Source organism: Mesocricetus auratus, unplaced genomic scaffold (assembly GCF_017639785.1).
Source record: "Mesocricetus auratus isolate SY011 unplaced genomic scaffold, BCM_Maur_2.0 Super-Scaffold_100013, whole genome shotgun sequence".
NCBI classification, from domain to species: domain Eukaryota; kingdom Metazoa; phylum Chordata; class Mammalia; order Rodentia; family Cricetidae; genus Mesocricetus; species Mesocricetus auratus.
The window spans coordinates 73,180,093-73,198,613 of NW_024429196.1; the positions used below are offsets into that span (position 1 = coordinate 73,180,093).

Genomic DNA, 18,521 nt, shown 5'->3' on the forward strand with positions numbered 1-18,521 from the left:
AAGAAAACTAGTCAAAGAAATTGTACTGCAGGAAAACTACGGAAGGCTCTGCCAGGGGTCAGAGACTCTGTCTTACTGGTGAGATCAAATCCCTGTGTTAAGTCAGAAGAATGAAGTTACTCTTGGATGGTATTCCCAGCACCCTTGGAATGTGGGAAGAGATGTACGGACACATGAAATATTCTTGCAGGATGGCCAGTCTAGCTGTTCCCTGGGAGGGAAGTGAAACTGGGGGGAAATCAAGTTTTCTATTTTTATTTTTCATGTCTCATTATTATTTGGATGTTCATTATTTATTTATTTACTTACTTATTTATTTGGTTTTTCGAGACAGGGTTTCTCTGTATTGTTTTAGAGGTTGTCCAGGAACTCACTCTGTAGACCAGGCTGGCCTCGAACTCACAGAAATCCACCTGCCTCTGCATCCCGAGTTCTAGGATTAAAAGCATGGGCCATCAACGCCCGGCTATATTTAAAAATTACATGTGTGTATGGGTGTTTGTGGAAGGCAGAGGCCAACCTCAGATGTCTGCCCTGGTTTCCGTCTACCTTTGATTTTTCGTACAGGTCACTCACTGAACCTGAAGATGGCCCATGGGGCCAGACTGTTGGATAGACAACCATTGCCTGCCTTCCTCGTGCATGGGGTGATGGGGGAAGTCCTTCTGTGTATATGTTTATCTTATTGGTTGTTGAATAAAAGCACTGTTGGCCAATAGGGAAGCAAGATAGGTGGGATTAGGAGTCAAGGAGGATTCTGGGAAACAGAGGCATGGTCAGTCACAATATAGGATGCCAGAGGAGTAAGAGGTCTGGCCCCCTTCTCCGGTAAGAGAAGACCATGTATAAATACTCAGATTAGCAGTTATGGGTTAATAATTAAGTCAGAGCTAGCCGATAAGAAACCATAGCAAATGGCCAACAGCTTTGTAACTAATATAGTGTCTCATGTGTTATTTGGGGGCTGAGATAGCGGTGGGACCCAGGCAGCAGGCGGGAGAGAATACACGTTACAACGGGGCCTGGGGTTCAACTTAGTTGGTCACGATTGTGTAGTCAACCTTTTACCTCCTGACCTACTTCTCAGATAGTTGATGACAATACACTTGTATAATTTAAACGTGTAAACAGCAACAAAGCTGGGAGGGCCACCAGGCACCAGGTGACAAAGACAGAGGTGAAGAAATGATAGCACAAGCCTCTCAGCCCAAGTCGGCCCTAGGGTAGAAGAGAGGTTCATCTCCTGGGGAACAGCGGGGCTTTGAGAAGGCAAGCGGTGGCCGCCACACAGAGGCTCTGCACCCTGGAAGCTGGACTGAGTGAGGGCTGCTGTAACTCAAGGTTACTCAGCAGCGTTCCAGGAGGGGCAGCCAGGGTGGGCTTTTCTGTGCAGGCAGTAGAGACAGGCCCCACAAGTGCACCTGGCCTCAGATCTCACTGTTCGGCCTTGGGTGGGGCAACCAATGGCAGCCTGGGTTTTGGGAAGTTGGAGCAGAGTCTGCCTCCCACTGGCCTGGGGCAGGGGGGCACCCCTACAGGAGACTTGGAAATCCGCACAGAGCTCCTTCTCAGGCTACCTCCTTTGCTTGTGCCTAGAATCCTCAGTTCTCCGTCTCCATCTTATGGCTGGTTATCACACAAAGGTGAATTGTCACCATCAGATGGACGGGGGGGGATGGAGGCATGGGGCATGCTGTGATTGTCCAAGGCTGCACAGGTGAAGAGGAGAGATGCTGGGCTCTGGTTGGGGGTTAGAGGCGAGTGTGCAGTCCTGCGTCTCCTCGCCGATGGGCAATATGGTCAGCTGCCATCCGGGGACTTGCTCTGCCTGGCCTTTCTCTAGCCTGGCACTGTTGTGTGAGGCTGGGATGCTGTGTCCCTGCTGTTGAAGTAGACAGACTGCACATGAGCCCTTGTAGGAAAGGGACTAAGTTGTTTTTCTTTAAATTATGTTTGTCATGTTTTGGTGTAGTGTTTTATTCAGCAACAGATACTCAAAGCTAGATCCACCTGCTTGGCATGGCCTACAAACCTCAAATGATTTCGGCTATACCGTACAGCACCACACCACACTTCACTTACTCACTAAGCTCCAGCCAGCCTCCCCTGGGCCCCTACACACCTTACCTTTCCTGACTCACTGACTGCTCTTCACTGTCCACTCTGCCTGGGTCGGTCTTTTCCATCACGGCAGGCTTCCATCTCAGATCCATCTTAGACATCTCATCCTCCAGAGAATCGTGGGTCACCCCTAGTAAGTTGGTCACCCACCCTAGCTTTTATTTGTGTCCACTAAGGAGTTTTAAAGGACCAAACCTGTTTTCAAAAAAGTGTTTTTCTTCCTTACCCATGCCTTGTCAGTTTAAACTCACCACTTGTCCTTTCAAAATGGAGGAACGGTCAGACCCAGGAATAGCTTTACGATCTTCTGATTTTGGCCCCAACCTCTTTGAGACATCTTCTATTAACTAGAAACGGCAGGTTGTGTGGGTAGGACATCTTAGTACCGAACGGTGATGACAGAGGAAAAATCAAATAGTCTAAAAGGACATTTGGAATTTTCCAGTCTTAAAATGTTTGTGAGATAGAAACCGAGCGTGAGTGTCTCCAAAGCTCAAAGTCTAAGTGAATTTGTCTTTCTTTTCTACTCATCCACTAACACTTCACACCAGGGATGTCAGGATGCTGCTCAGAAAGTTGACTGCGCAGTCTGGGGAGGCTGGGCAGATGGGCAGAGGACCAGAGTTCCAGTCCTAGCTTGTAGCAGTCAGTGGAGCACTTGCAGAGGACCAGAGTTCCAGTCCTAGCTTGTAGCAGTCAGTGGAGCACTTGCAGAGGACCAGAGTTCCAGTCCTAGCTTGTAGCAGTCAGTGGAGCACTTGTAGAGGACCAGAGTTCCAGTCCTAGCTTGCACCCCAGAATACTCTTTACTGGCTTCAGCAGGTATGCCCACATGAGTGTGTGTGTGTCTCTGTGTGCACATGATTATTTTAAAGAAACCTACTGCTATGCATCTCAAGAACACAGGAAACCACTCTGAACCACTCTCTCCTGTCCCTGTTGATGTCACGTTCACACGTGCGTACTGTGATCCCATACCAGTAATTATGCTTTTTATACACGAGTGATGGAAATCCTGTAGAAAACAAAAGTCCTGATGGCTTTTACTCTATGGTGTCATAGCATATCGCAGCAATTATGTTATTGGTCTTCTTGGGTTGAGACAGGGTCTCATGGATCAGTCTGGCCTAGAGCTGGCAGTGTGCTTACGGGTGTGCGTGAGCTGCCTCCGCCTCGGAAGAGCAATCGGTCTGGTAGCCGTCACCGGCTTACCTTTACTGGGGACCTTCCTGACTTCTGCTGAAGGTCCAGCTGACCCTGAAGGACTCCCCTCAGCAGGGCACATCTGGAGGAAAACTTGTGCTTCAGGCTTGAGTGTGTCTCTCCAGATCCCTGTTGAAACTTCAACCCCCATGCAGCAGCATTGCTAGGTGCGGGGCTTTAGGAGATGCCGAGGCCTTGGGGTTCAGTGATGATGGAAGGCAATGCCTTTAGAAAATAGTTCTGAGGAATGGGTTTAGTTCTTCCGTTAGCCTCTGTTGACCGGAGACTGCCATGTCAGAGAGATGGCAGGTACCGCCCTCTTGGTACCTCGGTCTTGACCGGCCAAGCTCCTGCAGTGCAAGAGGAGGTCCATTCCTGTGGTTTATAAATGATGCAAACCAAGGTGTTTTGCTGGAGAGCAAGAAGAAAGCTGTTTCCCATGCCCATACAAAGGACCCCTCCTGGTTTCCAGGCTGTGGACTGAGACTGGTGATTCTTGATCATTTTAAATACAAGTCACTGGCTTTCAGAATGCCGGGTTTCTGAGTGACTGAGCAGGAAACTGACATGAAACCTCTCCTTCTGAGGCCCCAGATGTAACTAACACGCCCTGGGGTGTGCTGGAAATAGAGCATCTTGTTACAGTATCTCAGTGTCATGAGGTACCACATCCCTTAAACCCATGAACAGAACCAAATACCCTGGGTGCAGAGACGATGAGGTCTGTGAAAGCCAAATGTAGAATTTTAGGGCCTAAGTCACAAGGCTATTGAAGCATCCTATGCTAACTTCCTAACTAGTAAATGCCAGTGTATATAATGCAGAGAGCACCAAGTTTCCTGGGTCTATCGTTGTCATAGTTACTATTGCTCCTTATTCAATGGAAAAAAGTCTTTGTCATGGACAAATGTGCAGTGTCTTGTACTGTCTCATGTGTTCGAATCCTTGGTCTACTTGGGCAATACTATTTTGAGAAGCTGGGAAACCCACGGATGTGTGTCCTGGCTGGAGTCAGTGAAACCTTTGGAGGCCTGGGAGACAGTCATTGCAGTGAAACCAGCTGCCACACATTCTGCTCGCCAGTGCCACCAGCTGAGCCTTTCTCAAGGTGCTTCCTGTCAGGGACTTAGGAACAGCCATGAGAAAAGAACGAGAAAATCTCATTATCCGTTGTGACTGTGTGTGACCTCACCAGGAGACACTTGAAGAGGTGAAGACTCTGTACATAGAGAACATTGGCTGGGGTGTGGTCTTCTCCCCGCACTGCAGAGAAATCTGGAGCATGGCGGGAGAGCAATTGCTCAGACTTCAGTTCTGACAGACAGAGAGTATGCATCTAGAAGAGGTAGCCAGGAATTAAGTTGACCCATTGTTTCTGAACCTCTTCTTCTCAGCAAATAGAACTAACTGCTGTTTCTAAACTTCTTTAAAAGCTTTGTGTCCATGCCACTCAGCCAGACTTCCTTCCCTGGCTGAGGACCAAGCCCAGGACCTTATGCTTGCTAAGCAAGCACTTTCCCACCGAACTAAGTCTCCAACCCTTGCTCCAACATTTTTATAGATCTCCACAGGCAATGTTTAAACTAATAGGAACCTAAGAGTTTTAAGATAGTATATACCCCTTGTTTGGGCAGGGAGATAGAACTAAGAAATTAAATTCTTTTCTAAAACAAAAAAACAACACAGGCCTTAGGTTTTCAGAGAGCTTAGAGAGAGGCTGCTGAACTAAGCATGTTGCTATACAAACAGATCCATTTTCAAGAATGTGGGCTCCTGGAAGTTTATTTCATTAAAAACCAAAACAAAATAGACCCATCCCCAACAGGACCATATACCCCTTACAGCAGCAGCAATCACAAGGCACATATGAAATAGAAACATTAAAAATGTCACAGATCACTTCAAAAGATGCCGGTCACTGTTGGCATGAGCACACACATCATAAAACGACCTTTAGTGACCGGTTCCCTGCCTGTGCACAAGAGAAGGAACGATGGCCTTCCTTCCATGTACACGCTCCGTGGCACACCACAAGGCTTACACCAAGGAGAAGAGCAGCCAGTGTACGGCTCGGAGGTCACTTCCAGAGCATCCTGTTTCTCTGACGCATCTGCAATTCACAGGGTGAAAAAGGGTCTCCCTTTTCTCAGCTTAGAATAAGCCCACAGTTCTAAACTCCCGAACAAAACCACCATGAAAAAGGACACCTAACAAATTCAGAAACACCCAGGGCATGATCTGTATTTGGGGACCAGAATAATAACCCTCTTCACAAAACTGACTAGACAATATATAAAAATATAAAGTCAATTACATAAAAATAAAATAATGTTTGATTCATATTATTGCTTAGGAAGCACTATGGATATTTTCTATCAAGTGAAGCTCAGATTAGAAATGATAACATCAGTAACTAGTGCATGTAAGGCTCTAGGATTCAAATGTGAGTTTCCTAACTCTCAGAAAGTGCTCTCCGCACAGCAGCCACCATCGAGCTCTACCTGACGCATTGGGAAGATGCAGGTGACTCCCTCTGCCACAGTTATCTGTGGCACACGAGAGTTTCTCTTAGCTGCTAAGTCCTTTTCTACAAGGAGTGCTTACCGGGTCATTACCACGGATGGGAGAAGGAGACCCAAAGATCCAGTTTGAAACAGAAATGAATATAGCATGACAGACAGTAAAGCATCCAAACAGACCAAATGGCACAAGGGAAATAGTGGTTATATGTTGTCATCTGTCTTCTAAAAGTCAGCTCCTGCCTTTATATAAAAAAAACAATACCCCATCCATTAGTTATGTCTGTGAACTCAAGTCACAGCCGCACTGCCGGGCAGCGATCCACTCCCTTGGCAGCTGGAGGTGTCTGGGCAGTTCTGCCTGCAGGTGACGTGGCAGGAAGCACCGGGCGGCATCCTACAGCAGCACAGCCTGAGCAGCCTCCCTGATGGTGGACACGGCCCTCTCCAGCTCTTCCTCTGTCTGCTCCACTGTGACCACAATCCTGATGCTGAGAAAGACAAAGCGCAGTGAGGCGGAGTCACACAGCAGCACTGGGGACCGCTACAGCTCCTCAGGAAGGCCGCCGTTGGTCCCTCCTCCTGCAGCAGCAGCAGCAGGGAGCAGCTGGGAGAGGCATCTGCGGCCTATGGCCATCTAGTCCCAGTGCCTTGTCTTGGGGACTAAGTCCTCTCAACAACCTACCATTCTAACCAGTCCTGGCCCATAACAGGAGCTCAACGTTTCCCACAGCAGCGACTGCGGGCTTGTTCCTCCATACTAATTCAGTTGGAAATAGGAATGCCTACATCAGAACACAAAGCAGACATTCTCAAGTTCTTTGGGAAGCAAGAGGTGGATGAGGCAGCGCTCCTGTCCTCTGCCAACACTGGCTTTAAGCACTAGGCATGGTCACCAAGGACACGTGACAGGTATGCCCCTGTCTTAATCCTGTGCTGACAAGGAAGTACAGGAGCACAGGGAAAGTGGGCACAGGACGGGACACAGGCGGAACTCTAAGGCATTCTGAGCAGACTTCAGTGAGATCGGTTCTCTTCTGGCCTTCTGTATGCAAGAACCCCTCCATCCAGCAGGGAGTCTGTGCCCTAGTCCATGGCATCTTATATCTGTGCTCCAGGGTGTGCCTAGAGATGTTAACCATTAAGCAACCCAGCCATTTAGTGTCTCATCTGCTGAAGGTCATGATGCTGCCCACCAGGGCCTCTTGAGCAGATACTGCTTGGCCCAGGGTGGGACCACACCCCAGCAAACCCTTTACAAATCTAATTCAGCTATTCCACTTAGCCAGAACACTGTAACACCTATGCGCTCAGGACATTAGCCTACGGCGTGGAAAAGTCACGTACAACAACCTGGCTTTACGTGCCATGCTATTAGACCCTACTAAAATGAGCAATCCAATTCTCTCATGGGAGTGCTTTTCCTTCATGGTAAATCTGAGGGGAAGCCATCAGAAGGTAGGGTCTGTCTGCACTCGGCTCTATGAGGTCAGGGTGTCACCTGTTCTGGGAAGCCTCAGCATCATGCCAGTCTCTTCTGTAACCTCTGACCCAGGCTGCGGTGGCCAGGGTGTGCGCTTCCTCTGATCATCGTAGGCACTTTGAGGCCAGAGCTGTGTCCCAGCAGCCTAGTTGTGAGCCCCCGTCTCCCACTCTGCTTTGCAGTCCTGCAGTGGCTTTGGTGTCCATAGGGTGATGCACAGCTAGGAAGGTGACCACATCCAGGCTGCTGCTCCTCTCAAGAGGTCTCACAGCTCAAGTTACAGCTGGACTCCAGCTGTTATAGGCAGCGGAGAGTGTCATTAGTTCACTCATGCTACCAGGTGATCTTTGAGTCACCTAGGAGGACACTCAGTCCTGAGATGCTTTTCAGTTAAAATGAAAAAAAAAAATCTGGCTGAGAAGTGAACCCAAGTATGTGCTGTACTTTAAGGACATTCTTATCCTGCAAGAGTCTTTCAAGTTTCCCAACATGACATATTCAAAGAGTGTAAAGGGGGAAGGTGTCACTGTGCTTTGACGTTAACCAACCTTGGAGGAGGAAGGCACTTCTCTTCCTTGTCCAAGTAGCGTGCCTGAGTCAGAGCGATGCCCTTGTTCATGCACTGCAGGGAGAAGGGGACAGAAACAATTCAGACGTAGACCACAGTGGAGACGCTGCCACCTTCACAAGTACCTGCCATTCATATTTCTATTCAGAGTTCTAGGAGACAAAGCGTATGTGTCCCCACCGTACTCTCAAGGTGGATGTCTGGTGACTACAGAGCCTAAGTAATGTCCAAACACTCAGGAGAAATGGCTAGGCTCCCTTGAGACTGCAAATCTGATTCTACACACTTTGACGCAGTTTTCAGTCACACAGCCATAGGCAGCTAGAGCCCACCATATCAGACAGAGCAGAGTGAGGACACAGGGAGGCCAGGAGCAAAGCCCTCTGTGCAGACAGGGTTAGCAGGACTGCATCAGAGAGCAGCTGTAGGGCACAGGCACAGTGAGACTGTGCAGAGTTCCACCTTGGCAAGGTAGCCAGGCACCAAAGAGTCAGCACTGATGGTTGTTCTGAGCCGTTCCATGCATTAAGCACCCACTGATTACCTGTATAACTGAAAAGGTCTCCCCTGTAAACAGAACGTCCAGAATCTCGAGCGAGGCAATAGTTTGTGTACTCAGGCTTCCTTTTGGAATTAGATAGTAATAGCCGCAGAACCTTGTCACTATAGCAGAGGCCACTGAACCACAAACTTCCAAGGGTTGTATGAACTGTATTTACTGTGTGTGCATGTGCACACCCAAGTGCATACATGATGCATAGGGAAAGGCATGGGACATAAAAGAAGACAATGATGACCTCAAATGCCTAGAGCAAAAGCATCAGCCCAAAGAAAGGTGGCCGCAAGCTTTGAGGGAGAATGGGAGACCATACAGATGGCAGTAAAGCCTTGTGCTCACTTCAGAGCCAGGGAGGAAACTTGGAAGCCTGCCAGCCTCCTGACATCTGGTCTGGCTCTGTGTCTAACTTGGCTGGTTAAGAGACATCACAGAGCAGAGCTGTTTGTGAAAACAATGTCCTGTGAAGCAACTCAACGTAAACTTGGCGAAAGTTCTCAGGTCTGCAAAGTGCAGTAAAATGTACTATACCCTGATCCCCTTTCTCCAAGTACAGGGAAGAAGAGGGGTGTGGGGGAGGGGGTTGGGAAGAAGTAAGAGCGGAGGTTGTGGGGAAGCTGGGAGGCTCTGTGTCCACGCTGGACTTCTCAGGGTGGTTTCCCAAGACAGCCAGTGACCTACGAGAGCCTGCACACCAGACATGAGCTTGGGAACTGTGAACTGCTCATGGGCTTGCATCTTTATTATTGTTTGGCTCCTGTGTGTGCACACGTGTATGTGTGTATGTGTGTTCGTGAAGGCCAGAGGACAACCTGACTGTTGCTCTACCTTTTTGAGACAGGTCTCTCACTGGCCTGATGCTTACCAAGTGGGCCAATCTCTCCAAGGTTGAGATCACAAGTATGTGCTGCTTTGACTGGCTTAAAGAAACAAAAGCGATTGAAATCAGATCCATATGGCTTGACGTCAGCAAGCGCTTTACTGACTTAGTGTGGTACTTCCAATGAGAGCAGCCCATATAATTGACTATTTGGCACCCAGTTGGTGGAACTGTTTGGGAGGGATTAGGAGGTGTGGTCTTCATGGAGGAGGTGTGTCACTGGGTGCTGGCTTTCACTGTGCTCTCTGCCTCCTACCTGTGGATCAAGATGTGAGTTCTCAGTTGTTGTGGTCACTACACTTTTTGTCCACCATCATGGACTCTAACTCTCTAAAACAGTAAGCCCAAATTAAACACTTTTTTTAAACATAAGTTGTCTTGGTTGTGGTTTACCACAGCAACAGAAAAGTAACACAGTGAGTCACCTATCCAGTGCCTATCTTCAGGTTTTGTTCTGAGAAGTTTGTGCATGCAGTCTGCTCATGTGCATGGCTTGCACATGAGCCCCACGCCTCTGGGAAGCAGCTTCACTGTGCTAAGACAAAAGAGTAGAGTGGGGCTAATACAGAGCAGATTCACTGCATGAGGTCACCCCAGTGCACAGACCACAGTCCAGGGGAGACTGGAAACAACAGGCGCCTTTTATGGGCTCCAGCATAGGCACACGGCTTTTATACAGTCTCTGCTCTGTGTGCCCTGGTATGGACCTAGCAACAACAGCAGACTCAACAGCAACACGGACGTGACACAATCCACTTGAGCTGGACTGGCTTGTCCATTTAGTTGGCTCTAGATGCGGGCACCTGCTTTTACCTTCGTCTAAAAACTCCAGCCATAAACTTATTTTCATGTCTGTACATGCAAATGTAAGGCAAAGCACTGAGGCAGTACAAGGGTAGAGGGATGCTCTGTGTCTTTAAGGAAGTCTGTCTTTCCTCAGGCCTGCAGAGCTGAGCCTGAGAGGACATGTGTGATGTGTCCTTTTCCAGCCAGGCCAGCACTGCTAGCCTCAACATCACACACTGACATGTGTCCTTAAACATGAACCTTAGACCTGGTGTTTTTTTTGTTTTAAACAGTGGCTCCCCCGAGCCGGTGTACCATGTGCAGCCCTCCACAGACTCACTCCAGATCACACAAGTAAAACATAGTAGGATGAAGGATAGCTCAGGAAGCTTATATCCACAAGAGATCTTGACACACCAGCTGCACGCTGAGTATTATGTGACCAGCCAGTGCTCTCCAGGCATGCCACAGGGATGGAGGGGGACAGTGGGAGGCATTTCACTTTAAGGAGCCTGGTGGTGTTGTCTCAGGGCAGTAATAGAGTAGAATGAAGCATTTATTCTTCCTCAAAGACACAGAGGGCCTGTGCCAGGTTCCATAGGAAGGCTGCATGACCCTAGCTGTGTACATCCCCAGTATAGCAGCACACTGGATTTCTGCAAGGAGAGGGCAAGAGCCTGGAAGAAAGGCAGGAAGGCCTCAGGAGAGGGAGCTACTACTGGGAGGATGGGCCAACCAGATGCGCACTGCGCACATGGAGTCTACAACTTGGCAGGAATTAGAAAAAACAAAAAGTGAAACATTAGTACAATCTGTAAAGAGATTTAGTCAGGAATAGTGGCCCACATCTGCAATTCCAGCACTCTGGACGCTGAGGCGGGTGACCTATGAGTTGGAAGTCCAGCCTGGGCTACATAGCGAGTCTCAGGCCAGCCTGGTGACAGAGTGAGACTTTATCTCAAAAAAAGAAAGAAAATGCAAATGTGAATGGAGAGTGTCCTGCAAAGCTATTCAGGAGAGAAGCCGAGCACAGACAGACAAAGGCAGCAGCAAGTTCCCCACTTCAGGAACTGAGGGACCCAAGGGCAGAGACCTGCAGCCAGCACTTCAGGCACCCCGTGAGCTCGGCTGGCTGGGAGGGTCAGGGTATTAGACAGCCACCACCATGAGCGCGGTGAGCCGCTGCATCTGGCACACCCCACCTTTTGCAGCAGGGAGGTGTTCCTGAAAGTGAGGTGAGCTCACTGCATAACTGCACACTTACGTGAATTATGATTTCCTGGAGCTGCTGCACATCCTTCTCCCGGGACCCAGTGCTCTCTTCCAGCTGGAGGTGAAGTGCCGGGGAAAGGGACTCCCCCACCACTTTTAAACCAGAAATGCTGCAGAAACAAACACGCGTGACGTCAGACAGTGCAGTTACACCCATCCATCCCTCTCTCTCTCTCTCTCTCTCTCTCACACACACACACACACACACACACGCACACACGCACACACACGCACACGCAGAAACTTAGTGCAGGGGTCGGAGCTCAGAACACTATGCTTCCCTAGCAGGTGTGAGGCCTGGGTTCAGTCCTCAGGGCCATAGATGAAATACACAAATAAATAAATAGCCCTGCCAAGGCCCACTGGACTAACAACAGCAGACTAGGGATGTGGAAACATCAGCACTGCATGGTGGGACTCCATTGAGAAGCCATATATTGGGCAGTGCCTCCCAGACCAGGAAAGGTCTGGGACAAAGGCTCCTGCTCATTGGGACATTGTCACCCTTTTTCCCATCTCCCGTGGGAGTCTGTCTGGGTATCACTGCTACTTGCCCTACATGGTCATTCTTCTCACAGGCCCTCACCCCTGGGGTTGGCCCTCCCATATCTGCGTCAGATACACACTGAACTCTTGTTCCCAAGAAAGCTGTCCATAGTGAGGTCAGGGTCACATTGCCTTTCTGGAGGGACCTCCGTGTGCCACCATTCTCTATGACTTGTCCTGTTTGCTCCCATAGGGTCTATGTACCATCATGCCACCTTGCCTATTATCTAGGCTTCAAATGTCATAGAAAGGTGGTGCCATCACATTATATTTGGACTGTTCACAACAGGTTTAGGTGGCATGGTTCTCTTATTGTGTGATTTGCTTTACATCTTATATGGACTAAGATTTTCTTCTTAGACTAACACACAGGAATCTGCTATGTCAAGGAAGAAGACAGATTCCTGTGGGTGAAATTTTGTCTCTTATATGAGATGCAGGGCAACTCTATGAGTGGAACTCAGTCAGGTTCGCTTTCGCCTATGCTATCCGTCTCCTAGGACACAGCAGTGATGCATGCGTGTTTGAAACCGAGCTACCCATTTCAGATTGACTGCCTTTGCTCAGCAACTTGTTCTCAGGCCCAGGTTTCCCCTCAGGCTGAAAGGAAGCCCTGGGCAGCACTTGGAATGATCCCAACTTTGGACTCAATAAGCTTCTAGAAACTGCTGCTATGGCCGAGAAGACTGTCTCCACTGCTCAGGTCCCAGGGAGCAGCACTGGCGGGGGTCACCCACCTGCGGGAAGTCCTGAGGTCACGTGGGTGTACTTCCTAAAAGGCAATGTGGGCCCTAACTGCCTTTTTCTGTTCTTGCACCTGTTCAGAATCCCCAAAGAATTCTGGACTGGAATCCCCCAAATCGTGAACAAAACAACCTTTCCAATTCATCAGTTAGTTGCTTCAAGCATTTTATTACAGTGATGCGAAGCTTGTAACAGGAACTGTGAGGTGCTGGCAGCTAATCTTACTCAGGTTACAAGCCACCTCAAACAGTACTAGTGTCTCCTTTACTTGAACATAATTCCACACATTAGGTTTTTTCAACAGAACAAGACACAGGTCTGAGGTTAGACCCTGAGAACCGAAGGCATCTGAGGTGTCCGTAGACCTACATTAGTTTTCACCAAAGCAGAAACTATGTAACACACTTCCCAGACCTGCCAATTACTTAGGTTATGTCCCCTTGGGAAGAACCTTAAAAATTATGCTTTTTCTATAGCATCTCAAATGACCCAGCCTTCCTTCTGTACACAAGGCATCAGGGCCCGATCCAGCCTGTGCTCTAAGCGGATGTGCCACGCATGGGAGAGCAGGCTGCAGCAGGAAGGAAAGAGACAGAATGATGCCCACGTCTGTGCTGAGACCACACGGACAGGGTTGCAGTGCAAGTTCGGAAACTGAGGCGCTTTGCTTCCCAGCGTATCACACACTTTGCAAACACATCACTTCACCCAGACCAGTAAATGCCAAGCCCTGGGTTAGGTCCTAGTTTCAGAGCCATCACCAAGGAAGCCATGGTCTCCACCTGTAGTTCAGGAGACAGTCCACTGCGCACACTGTCTCCACACACAGTGGAGGTCTTAGAGCTCTGCCGGAGGAGGCAAACAGCGGGCAGATGACTTCCCTGAACCCAACCACAGAGATAAAGGAGGAGCCTCTTGCTCACTGGCCACGCCCCCTCCTCAGCCAGTTCTACCCTCCACACTGAGAAATGCTTTCTCTGCTACCCATGTGCTCATGACTCAAAACATGTCTGCAGGCCAGGACTTCCAAACATAAACGTGGGAACCCAAGGCTGCTCTCAGCGCATGTCTGATGGCAGGTGAAGCTTGCCATACACCTTGCAATGAACCTCCCCACCACACAGTTTGCACTGCGCCTCCTTCCATGGTTCTAGCCAGTCCCCAGATTAAAGCTTCAGATCAGTCATGATTCTGCCTCACTCAGCCAGCAGTCAAACTTGTGGCATTATATCCAGAGTCTAGGCACTTTCCCTGTAATTACCGAGTTGGTCGGCCACCTATTGTCCGTATGCACAGGCCGACAGCTCTAGGCTACATCTTCATTCAGCCCATGTCCTCACCCACTAGCTTTCCTCACTCCTTGTCTCCGTTCTGTTATGCTTCTGCTCCCTTCCACATTGCGTGCTGACAATGTGTATCGAGTCCCTGCAAGGGTCTTCCTAGTGCAGCTACTGAATGCACAGCTTGACCTGGAATACGGAGCCCTACAGCGGCTACATAAACATCTGTGAGTTGCTCACGTACAAGAATCATGAAATAATTTGAGGCTACACCTAAAGAGCAGGGTGCTGAAGAAAGCCTCCAAAGGAGACTAAGATGGAGAAATTTAAAGTCTTTAAAGGAAGCCACAAGTTTGTTGCAGCAGAATGCAAAGAAGACAGGGTGGTCCTTGAGCTGAAAACCATGAGACTTGGTCAGAAGTGAGCTCTGATGTGGGTCCTGTTGATTCTGCACCAGTCATCACTGGTGCCCCACAATCTGATCAACTGTAAAAGCAACAATCAGCTCTCAGTTTCTAGTGGACGGTCAACATGACCATGTGGAAAGAGCTTGCACAACTCTCGATATAACTAGCATCACGAGCAGGAAGATATGGAGTCTGGACAGAAGGGAGGGAGTCACACGGACAGGATTATAGAGGAAGGGGTGGAGCTACTGATACCCAAGAAAGGGGGGGACTGACAACGAAGTGGAGACAACAGCCCTTAAAAACAAAAATGGGTAAAGCACTTGCCTTGCAAGCACAAGGACCTATGTAAAAAATGCTGGGTGTGGTGGTGCATGCTGGGATCCAGTGCTGGGGAGTTGGGAGGAAGGTGTTAACTCTTAAATTTGCTGGCTGGCCAGATTAGCCTGCTGGGTAAGTTCTAGGCTAATGAGAGACTGTATCTCAAAAAACAAGATGGATGCCAACTAGAGCAAAGGTCAGTCATCCTCTCTCTATATAAGCATGCATGTATACACAGACAGACAGACATACACACACATACAGACATACATACAGACACACACACACAGACAGACACACACGCGCAGCTTGTAACAGGAACACTGACAGCTGTCCATGAGCATGCAGAGACTTCCTGAGTGACAGCATGAGGAGGAGGCCAGGCTATCCACTAGAGTGGGTGAGAGAGACAGATGGGAGGAGCAACAGACAGACGATGGACAGAGATGGAGGAGGTAGGACAGGACTTGGAAAAGCTGGAGCACAGGGCACCTCAGCCTGGTGCCAGGGGATGTGCAGTCCTCCAGCGTGTTTTGTTGTCCCAGAGAATTAACAGTGTACAGCGACACCAGTGATGCTGCCACCATAAATCATGCCAGAGGCACTCCCCTTTATCCAGCAGACACAGAACACTAACCAGTCTGCCTGTCCTACCCAACAGCTGCCCACTCACTCACCTGCCCTCTCTTCCACACAGTGCCTATTCTCACATCTTACAAAGGAGACAAAACTTTCACACTGCAAGAGGCACACGTCTCCTTAGGGAGCAAAAGGAAAGATCTAGAACAATGTGAGATCATTTCCTGTGGAACCAAAAGTCAGCCTGAAGATTTTTTCTTTAGAAAAAGAACACTCATGACCAACTTCTCTCTACTAAGAGCAGCATGGACAGTGTAGGACTCGGGACTCCAGTGCACAGCTCACACAGCGCTGTCCTCTCTCTGTGGAGATGAGATTAACCACGTGCACCTGGGTCATCCCTGGGTGAGCTGTGGCTTATTTTCCTCCTCTTTAGTACAGCATCCACCACACATCCCGGAACTTCTAGAACAAGGTCTTGTCTTTATGACAGTGGCAAATGGCTGGCCCAGTTGCATTTGAAGCAGCATGGACTGAGGTTCTGCTTTTGTGGCTGCAATGTGGGCGAAGGGCCCAGGGCCCATAAAACTCAGAATTGCAGTGCTGCTAAGTGTGGTGTGGAGGCGTGTCGTGCCGGCTGAAAACCACAATGCTTACCCTTGTAGAGATTTATGGATGTGTTGGCATTTTTTCTTTAAAACTGCAAAAATGCCTGCAGAGAAAAGAAAGTTTGATGGTATATTTAGGACACTTGATGGTACCAGCTTATGAACACCCCATACGCCCAGCTCCTCAGCCTGAAATGCTGTGAGTCTCCAGGTGTGAACAGACACCCAGCAATGCACACCTTGAGGGCCTGGGCTTCTGATGTCATCAACTGGCTCCTTCCCACTGCTGCCATTGGCTAGACCAGGGATGATGGCTTCTGAACCAAACATAGGCTCTTGTCTTTATGAAGAGCTCCACAGTCCAGCTAAGACCACAGGGTGGCACTTACTACTCAGTCTCAACTCGAAACCAGTGGGTAGCAAAGTAATTTTTGGGATGATTTACTTTTATTCAGGGACAGCTCAAAAGTGAATGCTATGTGACTGGGAGTCGAGACTTGGACATCTTCCTGAGTGTGCACGAGTGCACGAGACATGACACATCTGACCCTGTGAGCTGACATCTCTGCTGGAGACTCAGGGGTGCCAGCTAGGGAAGGCCTCATCTCCTTTCCTGTTTTAAATTTATTCATTATTAGTGTGCATTGGGGGCTGGGGCTCATGCACCACTGGCCATGTACGGAGGTCAGAGGACAACTTTATGGAGCTGGTTCTCTCCCACCACCTCTGTCGGGGTCTCAGGGGTCTAATCCAGGCTGCCAGGCTTGCACCGCATGTGCCTTTGCCTGCTGAGCCATCTTGCCAGCCCCCATTTGATTTTAAAGGTTGATTATAGTCAAAGGCCACCTGCTAAATTCTCAGTTGACTTTTTATTATGCCCACTGAGTTGTTTGTGACAATACAGGCTAGCAATGATTAATGAATCATTCAAAGGATAAAGGGGAAAGCAAGGAGGAATATGATATCCACCAAACCTCAGCACATTTCAACTAACTTCCCCAAAAACTGTACGCCAAATGGTCCCAGTCACTACACTTGGGGAAGCACCTAGGATTGGCAGGGACCCAGGTTTCCATCTTTGTGGCACTGCCACCTGGAGAAGCAGCCAACCACTCGGGCTCCATGGCCCCACTCAGAGCTAAAGCTCTGCGTGCTGTCCTGAGGCAGTGGTAGCTTCTCCACTGCCATCTTCCCACAATGCCAGGCACTGGTGAGCAAGGCCATTTAAATGCTGGGCGAGGCATGGTTCCGATCTTGGTGGCATTTTCATAGACTATTGATTTTCAAACACCTGTCCTCAACAAGTTTGGATATTGGTTTTTGTATCAGGGACATATGATTTCTAAAGGAATTCAGAGTCTGATAAATAATTCACTTAAGCTAATTCTTCAAGAAAGCAATGTGGTACCACAGTTAATAGAACCAGCCCTTACGAGGCTATACCTGGCTTCTCCTCCATGATGTTGAGGGCCTCAATGGCGGCAGCAGCTAGCAGGGGGGGTAACGAAGCTGAAAAGCAGTATCCTTGGCCAGAGAGCCGCTAAGGAGAAACAAAAGAAACATTCTTTCTCTAGAGAGCCATTTGGAAGGCACCCGTTCTCCACAGGCATCTCAACAGCAGGCACGATGAGCCCACCATGAGGACAGCTGAGGGACACTGAAACAAACCCAAGATGTTTTCTTAAGAGATAGTGGCTGTATGTGTCTGTAAATACTTTGAGCTACCCTTTCAAAACAGAAATTATAAGCTAAGGCTTGTCTTGGAAACTGCATTCTGAAGTGATGGTGGGGACAACCAGCTATGACCGTGTTTCATTTCTAAGAAGCATCACCTGATGGTCAACCACGAAAGACCTGCCGCAGCAGAAGCCCCCGACAGATGCGAGCGCGTTCTCCATGTTAGCACTGATCAGGTCGATGTCGTCTATCTGCCAGGAAACACAGAAAGCAAGTCACGGTCAAGCCCTGTGAGGACCGTGGTTTCCTCACTACGTTTTCATGCCACGCCCCACTGCGCTGCATCTGAACCCACACCCATTGCCGGTGCCAGCTGTTCAGCTGACGTCGTGCAGTGTCCTCCGTACTCTTCTGACTGTGGCAGTACAGTGCCAGAGTGCAGACAACTGCGGGGACTTTGCATTTTACCCACCAACTTGGTGATACACGTAGCAAAGCTCGTCACCCACACGTGGAGAAAAAGCACCCTTTAACTCTCCCCGTGTGGTCAGCAAGGAGGCTGTGACCAGCCTGAGGCACCAGGAGCACACCCCAGGGCACTTAGGCTCTCTGGCTCCATTTCCCTTTAGGAAGGGAAACTGTTTGGGACCCTTAGTAGCTTTGCTGAACCCATTCTCACCAGTGATTGTGACCGCATGTATGTGTGTGTGTGTCAAGATTACACATTAAATATGGACACACATACTACCAGCTACACAAACATATATGGCACAATTGTACATACGTACTTCCACAGATTATATATGGACATTTTATACTCAAAGTGTCTTTTAAAGGACTAGGAATCCTTTTTGTTGTTGTTTGTGTGGGCATCTTTCTAGGTAGCTCATGAAGGCCTGTTTTCCAACTGCTGTGATTACAGGCAGGTGCCACCATGCCCAACTCCCAAGGCAATTCTTAATGACCTTAAT

General features: G+C 48.9%; 1 protein-coding gene across 1 annotated transcript in view; it reads right to left on the bottom strand.

Moving 5' to 3' along the window:
* Positions 1-5,090: 5,090 nt before the first annotated feature.
* Sptlc1 (serine palmitoyltransferase long chain base subunit 1) overlaps positions 5,091-18,521 on the bottom strand; it is a 39,024-nt gene continuing 25,593 nt past the window's right edge. The window contains exons 10-15 of the mRNA XM_005066297.4: positions 17,706-17,801; positions 17,317-17,413; positions 15,923-15,977; positions 11,381-11,498; positions 7,875-7,948; positions 5,091-6,334 (exon numbers count right to left, since the gene is read on the bottom strand). Coding sequence (XP_005066354.1) covers positions 6,241-6,334; positions 7,875-7,948; positions 11,381-11,498; positions 15,923-15,977; positions 17,317-17,413; positions 17,706-17,801 — 534 coding nt within the window. The 3' untranslated portion in view covers positions 5,091-6,240. The remainder of the gene's footprint in view (positions 6,335-7,874; positions 7,949-11,380; positions 11,499-15,922; positions 15,978-17,316; positions 17,414-17,705; positions 17,802-18,521) is intronic.